The sequence below is a fragment of the Dicentrarchus labrax genome, unplaced genomic scaffold (genome assembly GCF_905237075.1).
Source record: "Dicentrarchus labrax unplaced genomic scaffold, dlabrax2021, whole genome shotgun sequence".
Taxonomy (NCBI): Eukaryota; Metazoa; Chordata; class Actinopteri; family Moronidae; genus Dicentrarchus; species Dicentrarchus labrax.
In genome coordinates, this window is record NW_026136722.1 from 1,028,447 (window position 1) to 1,043,285 (window position 14,839).

Below are 14,839 nucleotides of genomic sequence, written 5' to 3' on the forward strand. Positions count from 1 at the left end.
AACTTCAGCAGATTTTTACCCTAGACTTGATCACTAGAGGTCACCGAGTACTGTCGATAGGAAAAAGAACGACCAGAATTGGTTCTAGCAAACTGGCGTTCCTGCAGCTATTGGCCAGAGCTCCCAGTTAGTTATAATACACTTCTTGGGGGCATAGACTAAAGAGAGCCTTTTACTCCTCTTAACAGACATAAAATGCAATTAAAATGTCTGTGCAACATGATCAGGGCCCTTACGTGACAACAACATGCCTTTTCAACTCATACGTTGTGCAGAAACCGTACAAAACATTACTGTCGCCTACCTGTTTTTCCACCGCTCGCTTTACCGAAAGCCCAGAATAATCGATCACGGAGATAATGCCTTCGCGACAAAAAAAAGTTTATTTCCCCCTCAAAAATGTCCATGTCTTCACACACTACTCTCCGATTTGCACACTTCTTGCAACAATTTCTCCTCCTGCGTTTACCTGCAACAAGTGAAATCCCACGGGACTTCAGCGCGGGACTTCAGCGCGGGACTTCAGCGGGACTGCAGCGCGGGACTGCTCTGGCGCTGAAGTCCCGTGGGAAATGAGTGGAGATCGGAGGTGTTCACAAGTGAAAAAGCTTGGAGTAAGAATAACATGTGTTGTTGATCTACTGTGGAGAAGAAATGGTTCGCGTTTGTGCCTTTCCAAATGGTGGCAACAGAATGAGAAGGTACAAGTGCCTACACTTTCATCGTCTACCTTTCCATGACCATGAGATACTGCAGTTGTGGCTAGTTGTTCTTCAGCTGGATGTGCAAACTCCCATACAAGTACTATGCGAAAATGATCACCGCATTTGCAGCGAACATTTTTAGGAGGATGACTACAGAGACACAACACAGCAGAGGCCAGCTGAAGAGAAATGCCATTCCGAGGACCATTTCTTCGTTTTGGCAGACACGGCTTGAGAAGCGATGTGCAGCAACACATTTTTTGGGGGAAATAAACTTTTTTTCAAGGATTATTAACATGGGTGAAGGAGGGTGGACGGTAGTACTGTTTTGTACGGTTTCTGCACGACGTATGAGTTGAAAAGGCATGTTGTTGTCACGTAAGGGCCCTGATCATGTTGCACAGATATTTTAATTGCATTTTGTGTCTGTTAAGAGGAGCAAAAGGCACTCTTTAGTTTATGCCCCCAAGAAGTGTATTATAACTAACTGGGAGCTCTGGCCAATAGCTGCAGGATCTCCAGTTAGCTAGAACCAATTCTGGTCGTTCTTTTTCCTATCGACAGTACTCGGTGACCTCTAGTGATCAAGACTAGGGTAAAAATCTGCTGAAGTTCCCCTTTAACTGGCCATCCATGACCACTGCCAACAAATGGCTACCTGCCACTACTGACTGTTCTTATTCCCTCAGCAAACACTTCTGTTTCCTTGAAGACATACTGGAGGAGGGGTCTCCTTTCCAAATGTGACTGTACTAAACCCGTTAAGTACATGAGTGTGCCAAGGAGTGATATAATAAGTGACATTTCAAGGATGTTCAATGTGAGTAACATTCTTATCTAATCACACGTTTACCAAAATGAGAGAAAAAGGAACAATAGATGACTTCTGGTGTCTGTTTAGTCCCAGTAAACTACAGAGAATAAGTCAGCAATTCAACATGGAAAACACATAACACAGGCTTATTCATAATAGAGCATAATGAGTGACTTAAAGCCCCCGGATGTTTACTGAGGATAGCAACTTTATTAATCATTACTGTACCTCTGATTCATTTCATGCATTTTTGATTTGCCTTCGAAATGACCAACGCTATCTCAGTAATTTCTAAGCTAACAGGAGGCAATTTTGTGATCTAGAGAAACATTCATGGGGCTGTTAAGAGGGCTCAATCACATATATGAATATCTGCAGGGAAAAAGCCCCCAAATGAAGATATTTGAACTCACAAACATTACATTATTGTGGCGCATTAGTAAATCATTAAATAGACATAACTGAATGTGGTGTTAGAAATCAATAGTTTTATTTCCAAATCATCAGATGTTTTTCCAAATATGTGCCTTTATTTCAGTGAACCTAATATTAATCACACAGTTCTACACCTCAGTGTAACAAGTTTTATGGTCTGAAGTATAATTTATAAGTAGTTATTTTTTTTAATTAACAGTGTTGAAGTGTTTAATTGTGTTATATGTTTTATGCTGAAACCTGCCGTCAGTATTGTTGGATTACAGAATTCGCAGTGTAAGTCATCGGTTATTCATTTTGACAGTGCAGTGTGACTAGATAGCAACGGCACTAGTAGTCTGTAAGAGAAAACACATTATTTGTGTGACTGTTAAATGTTGTAATTTTATCTATATTGTGGCAGAAAAACAGTGTCTTTTAACAGACTCATTCAGTCATTGTATTTGAAATGTCAAAACAATCGTATCCATCAGTGAAACATCATTAAAGCTATTGCACAAACATCTGCAGGCATCTGCATGTAGTAAAAAAGTGATATTATACTGTATCTGTGTGGCTTGTGTGGCAGTTATTTGTCTGTGTGCACCATTGTGATTGCTGGAAATGTACAATTTGGCGTGTCTATTGTAACTTGGTGTATGTTTTAAGTGAGGAATTTAATTGCAGGGGAAACAGGAGATTCTCTTTACAATGTTTAAAATGAGAGGAATCTCATCAGGAGGTCGAATTGGGTATTTCCTTAATAAAAGGAAATAATTTCAATATAATCAAAAAGAAAATCTGCATTGCTTTTGAAACTGTATTGTAAACCTTTTCTTGTAATTATATAATATATATATATATAAGTGTCAATAAAGTGTTGATTTCAATGGAAATGACTCCATTCAATGGTACCCAAGGTCATATATAGAGTGGGAAGCCTTTAAAACAGAAAAATATGTGTTTGACTCTTTTCCCAGACTTAACAGGGTGAAAGCAGCATTGTATTACCGCTCATCCAAATGTGAGGTGGCAGGAATCGAAGTATCACAAATTATCCCGAAAATAACCAATAAAGCCAGGATTTCATGCCATTTACATGATAATTCTTTAACCATAGAGACAATGGTAAATAGCAAGGCGATTATTCACTCTCAACCCTGGTGAAAGATTACCTTTGAGTAATGGAACATAAATGACGTCAATAACAACATAAATGTTTCTCTGTCCTTGTTTCACATTGTTTGGGTCTGAATTTCCTTCTTTTTTTCCACAGGTGCTTTATGTACAGCTTGTGGTATATATATATGCTTCAAGTCAGGTTGAGAATGTGAATGTGACTGAGAATCTGTAAAAAATAGTGCAGAAGATGCGATTCTGCCCAATTTACAGTGTAATTACTTGGGTACAGGGGTGTAGCACAAATTTATGGACCCAGTACAAAGGCACGCATGATTTATAAGAACGATAAGAATAATAAAGGCGAATCAGTGAGGCCCAGTCCCAGAGACGTCTACATTTACGTTAAAAACCTACTCTGACAGGCTTCACTAGATACAAATGTTGCAGGTGCTGGTTGTTTGTTGATATTAGAAACGCCATTTTTAATTTCTTGTTAGCTAGTGTTACACACTGTTGGTGCTGTAGGGAAGCTGAAGAAATGAACGTTACATCCTTTGGATTTTGCTGGATAAAAATTGAGTCCTTTACATTGAAGTCAGTCCATAGGCAACCAAGAAAGTTGGGCGAAGGTCTCATTAAGTTGTGCTACCATCCGTTCACACTTTGGCAATAAAAAGTAATTATTATGTAAATTAACTCACATAGTACCTTTTAATGTAAAAACTTTAATTCTAATACTGTATGGTGTGATACAACAGTAGATAGTTTTATAATACCCTGTTGGGGAAACTTTTGTTTGTTCTTGTAATAAGATTTTTAGTCTTTCATGGCACACAATGTCTGTGATATAAAAGCAGGTTTTGGCAGAATCTGAGGAAAATAGCAGCGGATCTTACTGTGCAAATAGATTTCTAGCTTTCAAACCTCACTTTCTGCCCCGTATTCTCTCCAGCAAACTGTAAATGTTGACGTCAGCGTGAACCATATAGAGCGGCAAGTCATGAAAAAATTCCTGAGCTCGGCTTTCATTTCCACACATGAAAAGTTATAATGGAAGTGTAAAAGATAGAATAAAGGCCCGCGGCACTGATCGGGAGGAGTACCCATGGAGGAATTACTGAACATTTTCTCTCTTTGAAGTAACCTGTTCATATTTCTTGTTGGAAAGTCAATCAGAGAACTACAAAGGTGAAAAAAAAAGTGATGCAAAACATGATACAAAATTACCACAAAGAGATGCAAAACAGATGTTAGGGTTTGTAAAGCCTGAAAAGATATTGTGGGTTTGTTGAATTAGCTTTGTAGCACAGGCCTCAGGACCGACTAATTTCTCCATGAAAAACACAAGGTACAAGTTGTCTGTCAGTAAGCAGTGTTCTATTGGCTAGAAATGTCTTTTAATTGGTGCTAAGAGAAATTAAAACTCGTTGAAGAAAACATGATATTTAGTCTGCAATCAGAATTGACCACCGCACACAGGAATAACTTTACTGTGTTTCGCTTGCAGCTTCCTCAGGTTGAAGAAGCAATTCTGATTGCTTACTACATGGTCCTGCAACCTACCAGTACCTGACTATTGTTGGCAGTGATTTTTGTTTACATGAATTTTAGTCTGTTTATAACATGAGATAGAGGTGCACTTCAGACTCTTGTGGTCGACATTAGTATTACAACAACAAACACAAAGGCAACAAAAATTTCACCTGTTTTCACATAAAAAAGAAAAAAAGAAAAAAACTTGATTTAGTTCAAATCTGAAAGCTTGATATTATATATTTTAATAGTCAATGAGCACATTTCCCAAAATGTTGAACAGTTTCTTTAACCTTGTGTATTTATGAATAGTCATTTATTACGAGCAAACTGATTTAAGCATATTTAAAAGTATTTTGCGTTTTGTCGATTTATAGCAGGGATCACAGATTGGTGTTCATGTTTACTCTTTTTGTCTCTCTTTTTATTATCGACACATCATTTGTTGGTCTCAGTAACCTGGCCTGACATCAATTTCTATGGCTACACAGACACGCTTCTGTGATATGAATATAGTCAGCATGATACAGCAGGACTGGAGATTGGTTGCTGCCAAAGCACCCAACTCATTATAGCGAGGGTAATTGTCTTTGCTCATGCAGAGATTGATGCTTTGGCTGGTGTTGTTTTGTTATCTTGAGGCCATTATTGCTGTTGTTGCTTTGTCACCATCACCAAAGGGTGTTATCATTCAAAATCAAAGGGAGGGTGGACACCCACTTGTGTTTCATATTAGAGCCCCTGAAGTTCTGCAGGCATCTAAAGCACCACGTGAAATGATATAGTTTCTTAAGGTTTGTTGTTTTCACATTAATGATAAGGTTTATAATAGAAGTTTTATATAAAATTGCACAAGGAATGATGCTTGTCTCTGCTGTTTTCTCCATCATTTTGGCTTGACAGTGAGTGATGGAGACATTGTGCTGCACTAATGTTTGTAATGTTGTTTGTCCATTGTCTGGGATGGGCTCAAATGAGTTTTCCCTAAATTACATTTGAATGAAACCAGGAAAATCAGTATAGAAATCAACAAATAAAGAAGTTATGAAGCATACTGAGGAAAGCTGGCTGCTCTTAGAAACTTGATGCTGGCATCTAAAAGCAGAGGTTCCTCGAGCTGATAAAAATTAAATGCACAGCGGAGCCAAGAAACTCATATCCTGAAACCTTCATCATGGAAATCAAATTAGTGAAAATGTCAAACTGAGGGTCACAAAGTGTGTGGATATACAATGAATGTTCAAAATATTAGGAACACTTTATGTTTTTATTGAGCGATAAAGTTGAATCCACATGAAGACCATCCATTTTTTTGACTTCTTTTATTAAATCTATACCAATAAAGAAAGAAGAGAAACAGAGAATTTTTTTGTTTTGAGATAACTGAAATGCACATTATTCAAAAGGAGCTTCAAGTGATTACCAGAGTCCTGAAGAAAGATTTGGGGTTAGCGAGGTTTTCAGGCCTACTGCAGTGGTTTACTTCTTACTGGGGTACGTCGCCATGGTAACTTATATAAAGCTTATGTTCAAGATAAGAACTAAACTCTATAAAAGCACCATCTGCTGTTAAGAACATGTAGTAGTGGCACAAAAACACGAAGGGCCTTATCTAGACTCGATTCCTATTTTCAGGTGATTATACATGAATGAAAACACACCTATAAATATTATAATTAATTTCTGCCAATAGATCCTCCGAAATGTTACACACTGGACCTTTAATATGTACATTTTTACTTTACCGGTTGAAAACACAATAAACATTTAGTTTGAGTTATTCAAGGGCTGTGGCTCTGCAAAGCAAATGAAAAAAAATTATAAAGAACACAACTTCCTCATCCATCCTGACACACTGATGTGATTGCCAATGTTGAAGTCTGATTTAACAGAGACAGTTTACCCTTGGCCAATCTAAATGGAAATCACTGTGCATTACTCGAACATGTGTCTGTGGAGATAACTCAAATTAGGATTCTGTACATGTCTTCAGTCAGCTGCACTGATTAAAACCTTTATAATGGTATGCAATGAGGTGCATTAAGTCTGTGTTATTAACAATATGTATCGATATCCTCCATTCCCTGTGAAATCACAGATTGAAATGTGGAGCAGTTTGGTCGGTTTTGTGAAAAAGAGACTTCTGTCACGTCTGTCAACTACAGAAAAAACAACATCAGATCTGAGAACAGTGCATTTTCTATCCACCCATCTATCACAGTTATGAAACGAGAAAGACGTTACAGTGCAGAGAATAACTCTGGCTGCAATAGTGAGAAATGTACTTTCATGAATTAACAAGTGCTTTGAAGTCCTATTTCACACTGCTGAGTGACAGCGTAGCAAATGTCATTTTGAACTTTACTTGTCCAGTCTCTAAATGACCCGCATTCAAATAAAAAGCATTCTCTTTTATATTGGTTGTTTGTATATTGTGTGTGTGTGTGTGTGTGTGTGTGTGTGTGTGTGTGTGTATGTGTGTGTGCTGGTGATAAAGAGGGTAAAAATGTTTGCAACTAGCTGGCTACTGACTGCTGTTGAACACTGTTTCGACTGACATCAAAGACAGCATCAGAGGCTCGGTGTGATGATTAATATGTGTTGCTCCAACACACCTCCTCTCTGCTAGCTTCCATTTTTCCGAAAGCTCCTCTGGAAATGTGACAATGGAAGCAATTCCCTGTCCTGCCGTGAGGCTGGTCCTCCTGCTGCAGGATTGGGACTATAATGATAAAGGACATAATTAATGTTTCTTTTATAACTTACCAAAACAAATATTGCAAAAATTATTATGTTGTGTGTGGTAGACACGCGTTTGTCAACACAGTGACTGGAAAAACAGATTCATAACAGAAACGTGTTACCTGCACAGCAGGTCTTAAAGTAAATGATGTGATTAGATTTGGAGCACCTAAATGCATACATTTGCATATTAGAAATTACGTTCTTTAAAAGCGTATGTTACAAATAAACAACCAAATAAATAGGAAGCGCATACAGACCCCCTGATTGGAGGCTCAATTAGCGATATTATGGCTGACATTATGGTGTTATTAAGTTACAGAGTGAGCCTCTTATAGGCACAAGGTACACCGAACTAACGCTGTGCAGGAGCTGCTAACAGGCCTATTATCTGCAGCATTTCATTTACATGAAGTGCCGGCAACAACCGACGGATCATTATATATTAATTAGTGCAAACTGCTCTCAAATCATAATGGTGGCTGCTCCGTGCGCTCAGATAACTGGGGCCATCAAAAGTCCAGTGTGTCACATTTAGTAGGATCTATGGCAGAAATGGAAAATGATATTCATAGGTACAGGCACAGGTTTTCCTTTGTGTATAATCACCTCAATACTGGAACTGATGTGTTTTCGTTACCTTAGAATGAGCCGTTTTTACAGACGCTGTGTGGTGCCTTCCACAGCGTCCGCCATGACCGCCAAAGAAAACCAACAAAACACTGGTTGTTGACAGGGCCTGTCATGTTTTTTGTGAGTTTCGCAGCCACCATAGTTTCTCCTACACACTTCACAGCCCGTTCTCATTCGCAGGTGGTCAAATACAGACGTGAGCAGCATTCAGTTAGTTGCAATTTGCAACTTCACCACTAGATGTCACTAAGTCCTACACACTGGTCTTTTAAAACAGGCGTAGGCATTACACTGCATACAGAATCATTTCTGTTCTCTACATGTTGGCTGGTGTGCACAATGAAGAATAACATACTGTAGTTATTGTTAAATGGATTCGACAGCGAGAATATAATCCCTGGAATTATGAATAATTCATCTTTATGGAAATGTTCAACATATTGCCTCCGGAGAATTGGCTAATTTATCCTGATGGTGGTGTCGTCCAACATGACCTGAGAAACTGATATTTGCCAACACACTGGGGTCTGGAAAGCGAGTAGATGAAGGCGATGAGGGATATACTGTATGTAGTAAAATTACCAGTGACATTTAAATCAACTAATCACATTCATATATGTCAGGATATCCCTCACAAGGGAAATAAAAACATTGATATTAATAAGCAGTTTTGCATAAGCTTTCAATCTATCAACACTGTAAAACCAGACAAGTTTATTTAACTCGAGAAATTGTTGAAACTGATTACATCAAAATTTGTAAGCAAAACTAACATTTTGTAAGTTAAAAAAACATTCTTGATTAAGTAGCTATAGTCATTTTAGGCGACATTGACTTAATTTAGTTTTTTTTTGTACTGTGAAAACAAAATACCTGGAAAAAGTTATTAATCAGGAATGTTTCTTTAACTTACAAAACCAAGTTTGTGCTGCTTAAAATTACTAGTGAAAGCAGCCTAATCAGGGTGTTTTCTAACTTAAAAAAAATTTTTTTATAACTTAAAAATTATGATGTAATCAGTTTCAACATATTTTTTTTGTTAAATAAACTTATCTGGTTTTACAGTGAATATGAACAATAAATAAATACGCTAAAAATAATTAGATGAGGAATATCACACATTATTTTCAGGCCATGTGTACATATAGAGAGTAGGCCTATCCATGGTGTATCCACTAGGGTTGACTGGGTACCACAGTTCAGGCCTTCGGTCAATTTACTTTCTCTGTGAAAATGAGAAAGTGGAATTCCATAGCCACAAACATTAGAGACTCAGGAAGCAGTCTTTTCTTAAAACCAGCCTCAATCTCTGGCTGAAGTTGGCACAAATATGTCACCACCAATGATTTATTTATTGTATTTATCATCATGTAGTTTCTATCTCACACTGATGCCCTTATGTATTGTATTGAGCTGTTTCTTGCAGTGTATTTACTCTTCTGTGGTTGTTTTTTTGGTCCAACAAAAAGAAAACAATTTTGAAATGCTTAATGCTGCTCTAGTTGATAAGTTGTCTGGACTTTAGCAGAGCCCTCAATTCACTCATAACAAGCATGTCTGTCTTGAATCCTTAAAAACACCATGGCTGAGTCAGAGATAATGATGATGAGATGAACAGGCTGTTACTCTGAATCCATTTGTGAGAAAAGCTGTGTTTAATTTGCAATCCGTCAAACTTGCAGTACATTAAGCAGACATTATAGACAGTCCAGTACAGGGACTTTAGTGTGTTGTGTCCAATTCAACCTTACAGCATTCAACCGCTTACAGTATGTATTAATCTGAGTTTATACAGCAACCTGAAACATACAGTTTTAATCTGGTACTTAAATTACATAATTACACATCAGGTACAAAATGTAGACTTTTAAAAAAGTTAATAATAAAATATAATCTAGCCATATTTCCCACATAAGGTCTCAGAAACATCCTTCATTTACTATTATTTCATTTTGGTAAAGAGTGTTGTTAAACAGTAATGTTAAATGACACAACAGGAAACACAGATACAATACAGTGTAGGCAAACAATCCACACTCACTTTTACATTCCCCAATGATCCCCAGTGACAAATTTACAATGCATAAGTAAATAAAAGAGCGTTGTGCAGATACAGAAATGGTAATTAATTAAATGTGACAGAGCATAATTACCATTTGGACTCATCGTATCTCTGTGGCTGCAGAGAAAGAATGATTGTGTGTGTGTGTGAATCCTTCAATCCCAGTTGAGAAAAACCTCCTCAAACTGAGTTTTGCTTTTGCATTTTATCAGCAAGAATTCAACCCCAGCTTAAGTGAAAGAGATAAATTCTCATCCCCTCTCCGCAGAGGTAGAAGTACAAAAGCCCTCTTTCACTGCTCTGCAAGCTTCATGGGTAGTTAATAGATGGATTTCTATTTAGTCAGAACAATTCCACTCATTTTCTGATATAGCCGCGACTCTTCATCATTCATGCACAGAACAAACCTGAACAAAAAAGAAGAAAGAAATTTGAGGGGAAGGGGTTTTCACAATTCCCTGTTTCCAACTTTTGAAATCCACAAAGCTGTCCCACAGTTTAGCAATCCGTTGGTTACCAGTTGCAACATCAATAGCTGAAACACAGAAATAAAACTCTGCTGTTTGGTTCAGTGTAACTGTTCGTACATTAGCTATGGTCATACAGCAAAATACGTTGGGGTTTTTTTTCAAAAAGAAAGGGCATTGATAATATAACATGAATTATAGCAAATGACAAAGCAAGTGATGTATGTTGTTGTAGCAGCCAATTTACAGTGCAGGTGTTAGTACTTTTTGCTGTGTTTAATAGTTTTACATGTTTTAGCCCATTATGTGTAAGTTGTATAAGCTGAATACAAACCACTTTAACCAACCACATTTTCCTATCTTCGGAACAGATGTTTGCTTTCTGGAAGTAGAACAGGCTAAAAATGCCGCTGTTCACATATCGATCATAAACTCAAAAAATAAAACCATGTATTAACAGTAGACTGCTTTGTGAAACAAAACAACGGGGGAAAAAAACACATTACAGCAGTATTTCTCCTCAGTAAATTCAGCTCTGCATAGATTTAGTTTAAGACACACACAGGTAAGAACTTAGAACAGTACTATGGAGGGGAGCGAGACGATAGACTTTCTTTCCAGCGATGCGTCCTGCTGGGAGCTTCTCTGGGGGCCGTGTGGAGTAATCAGTAGAGAGGTCCTAGTGTTCAACAGTCATTCTGGGCTGTCACAGAGGCACTTATAATGGAAAGAAAGAAATAAATACAAAGCCATCAGTCAGTGAAGTAAGTTAATGATCATAATATTATTTATGAACATTTATTTATATTTATATAAAATTATTTGTACACTAGAATTGAAAATGAATGCTGCATTTACTGTAATTTAAAGCCTTCCACTTATGCTCTCAGACTGAACTCATGCCACGCTGTCAATTGCTGCATTACTTATCACAGCAGCAGGCAAACAACCCAATCAAATCCTATTTACATTCGTTCAGTCATGATTTCTTTTTTTACCAGAGTTTCAAGCTTCTGATTTTAAAACAAAGGTGATGTGCTGTATAGCTGCAAAACTCCAAGTCTGTGCTCTAATTTGTTCCTACCTAGCTACATCTTAACAGCTCTTATAATTCTGTATTATTCTATATATAGTGTAGTAACCTAGCTCAGCCTGCACTGTGGGCTCAAAAACAAGGCTCAGGAATAGGTGTGTGCCTACCCAGAGAGGTGGTACTATATCGAGTCCGCTGCAGAGTGGCATAGCTGGGCTTGTCTGACAGCAGGATGCGGTGGGCTGGAGGGGCCACTACATCGCCATTCCTCTGCAGGGAGGCACACCTGCGAAACGTCAGATCCAGCTTGGTCTGGATGTTACTGGAGCTGTGAGCACGCTTAATGTCTACAGGGTCGTGATTGCCAGCCTTTCCGTTGACTAGCTGTACTTTGCAGTTGTGGGCGTCACATCTCGGGATGACACTGGCCTTCCTCTCTTCTAGGGCCGCTGTGGTCAGTGTTCCATTGGAGAGCGACAGTTTGGCTAAGTTACTGCTCGCCAGCTTGGCCAGTTGTCCGTTGCCATTCATACGCCTGTCATGCTCTCTGATTGGTGACCCAGGAATATCTTTCTTCATGAAACCAGGTTTGAAGAAAGATAAGAGGCTGTCATGACTGCGACCCTCCTGTCCCCTCTGCCCCCTCCCGTCCTCAGGTTGAATGACCATCTGTAACAAGTCTTTTTGTGCCTTGAAGGTCACCCCTGTATGGACCTTGGTCCTTCTCAATGTGGAATCTCTGCTTGGGGGTGCACTGTGGCTGATATGATCCACTAGAATGGCCCCTCTCTGAAGCTGAAGCTGGAGGTCCAGGGTCCTGCCCTGGTCCTGCCTTGCTCTCTTAGATGACCTCTGCCTCAGAGAACCATAATCCCTGGCTTTGCCGTTGCTGCTGTTACAGGCTCCATGGCTGACGCTTCTCTCCACACAAGGTCTACTCTGTCCCGCTGGTATTTTGGGAGAATAACAAGTGTCGGAGCCGGGTCTGTCGGTACAACTAAGACTGCTACCGCTAGGTGAGCTGCAGTCATGTCCTACTTCAAAGGCTCTTCCCTGTGCATTCCTTTGTGGTGGGGTGGCCACCAGTGTTATGATAGGGTCTTTGGTACATCGTGGCCGGCGCCCAGACTCCAGGTACTCCACAAGCTCTCCAGGCTGGGTCTGGACTGGGTGTTTAATGCGGTCCTTGGAGCCAAAAGACCACCGTAGTGGCAGAACTTTGCTCAGAGACTCCTTGGGCTTAGTTGGTGATCTCATACTCACACTCCTGCCTTGGGTCCCACGCACAAACGGCTTGGCTTCAAACCCATCTGGAGGAAAAGACATACTATACGTTACATACGGCATACAACACGTTACTACTACCTACCTACTACTTACTTAATTAAGCCTAGCCTATATCCCACTATACCTATTAAGGTATACTTACTACTGTATATACCAATATGTTTTAACATTGATTTGTCATTGACAGCTAGTGAAATATTGGTATAATTGTATGCGGAAGCATATTTCAACTTAAGAGCATTTTAATTCACTTGGGTGCAAAAACATCAAAAGATGGGTCCTACTGTTTATTTAAGGGAAATTTAAATGTAAAAGTTATAATACATAAGATTTTCATGAAATCCAAATCCGTTTTTGATTATATTTACAGTTATTTTAGTATTTTTTCAATAAAAGCCATTCATTATATTTACATTCTATTTTCACAGGCAATGGTTTCAAATGGTGAAAAACAGGGTGTCTTTAATTGTAAAGCAGTCAAACTATTTTAAGTGTATTCCATAAAACAATTAAAACATACTACACATGCTACTACAGATACCTACTTGTTTCTACTGTTTTTGGGGGTTCGTCTCCAAACACTGGCAGCTCAGGAGATTCTGGGGCCTGTATGGGACCCGGAGGGCCAGTGGTGGGCCCTCCTGACACCACACTGCCCCTCTTACTGCCCCCTGCCAGACGGACCAGCCAGTGGTCAGAGGTGGATGAGCTGGTGGAACCTATTAATGAGAAAGGAGTTTATGTTTTTTGCACGTCAATTTAAAGCCCTGGGCGGTCACAGACATGTATATCTACTGTTCTCACAAAAGTCACGGTCAGAGAAAAGAAACAACCCTGCAAAATGAATGTGATCACACAGTATCATACACAGAAAATGCACGCTGATGTTCTTGCAGTGCATCAAACAATTCTGGCAGACTGAAATTACACAGAGAAAAAAATAATGATTTTGAAGGCCATGCTGTAAATAATGATGGCATGAGGTGTAATGATACACCCCCATTCCCTCCATTATTTCTATGTTTTGTCACAATGATGTAAAGCGAATTACATGTGACTGTTCTCAGTATAACAAGCTGCTACAGAGAATTTAAAAGGACTGACCGGTGACTGAGGAACTGGCAGACCAAGGGGGGATGGTGTTTCTCCTCTGATAGAAGAGGATGTAGGCTCCACGTGTGCACACCTCCGCCTCTGGAACCGGCTCAGCACTGCTGTCATCATAACTGTACCACTGGCCATCTACCGAGTTCCTACAGAAGGCTGAAACAACAATGGAATGAGATAACCGATATGTGTGACTGGAGTAAATGACATGACATGAAAAGTGCTGTATAAATTAATTGTACAAGTATTTCCTCAGACGGAAGAAAGTTGTTGAGACCTGTGTAATGTCCGCCGTGCATTCCTCCATGGTGGTTGCACACAGCATACAGATCGTACAGGAAGTCTGGAGGAGCCAGGTCAGGTCGTCGGGACTGGTTCCAGCCAGGCTGGAGAGGAGGCGGATGGGTGCCATGGTTGCGGTTCACCATATGAGGAGCCATGTCCAGGCCCGCCAGGGGGAAATGCACAAACGTGGTGAGCTTGTTCCTCCGCTCTCCCACCTGCCTGAAGCGCTTCAAGTGGAGGATGAGGATGTCCGGGAGTGTCCACAGGCTCATCTTCACCATGCCCTGCTGCAGCTGCTTGCAGTGGGGGCACTTCCAGGCATCATCTGGGGCAAGCTGATGGGGGAGAGTGAGGCAAGGAGAAAGAAGGACAAAATAGATTTAAAAAATGCAGTGAATCGATCAACTATGCCTACCCATCCACCTCACAGAACCTCAAAAATCACTCCTTTCACTCCACTCAAATCAAAATCTGAACCTCCTTTAAGTTTCTGTTTCTTACTCCACTTATCCTTATTCTTGAAATAGAGGTATGACAGTCCTAATCAGCGTCACTTGGAACAGGAAGTACATTTTGAAGCTGTTGCCATGGCTACTCTAACTTTTGTTCACTTTTCCTGCCTTCGTGTGATTACCA

The 14,839-nt window shown here is 39.6% G+C and overlaps 1 protein-coding gene across 2 annotated transcripts in view; it reads right to left on the bottom strand.

Moving 5' to 3' along the window:
* Positions 1-9,594: 9,594 nt before the first annotated feature.
* The window catches only part of LOC127356371 (ubiquitin carboxyl-terminal hydrolase 43-like), a 61,599-nt gene continuing 56,354 nt past the window's right edge, over positions 9,595-14,839 (bottom strand). For both annotated transcript variants that reach the window (XM_051388055.1, XM_051388056.1), the window contains exons 12-16: positions 14,196-14,538; positions 13,916-14,074; positions 13,357-13,530; positions 11,692-12,834; positions 9,595-11,208 (exon numbers count right to left, since the gene is read on the bottom strand). In XM_051388055.1, the coding sequence (XP_051244015.1) occupies positions 11,198-11,208; positions 11,692-12,834; positions 13,357-13,530; positions 13,916-14,074; positions 14,196-14,538 (1,830 nt within the window). In that variant the 3' untranslated portion in view covers positions 9,595-11,197. The remainder of the gene's footprint in view (positions 11,209-11,691; positions 12,835-13,356; positions 13,531-13,915; positions 14,075-14,195; positions 14,539-14,839) is intronic.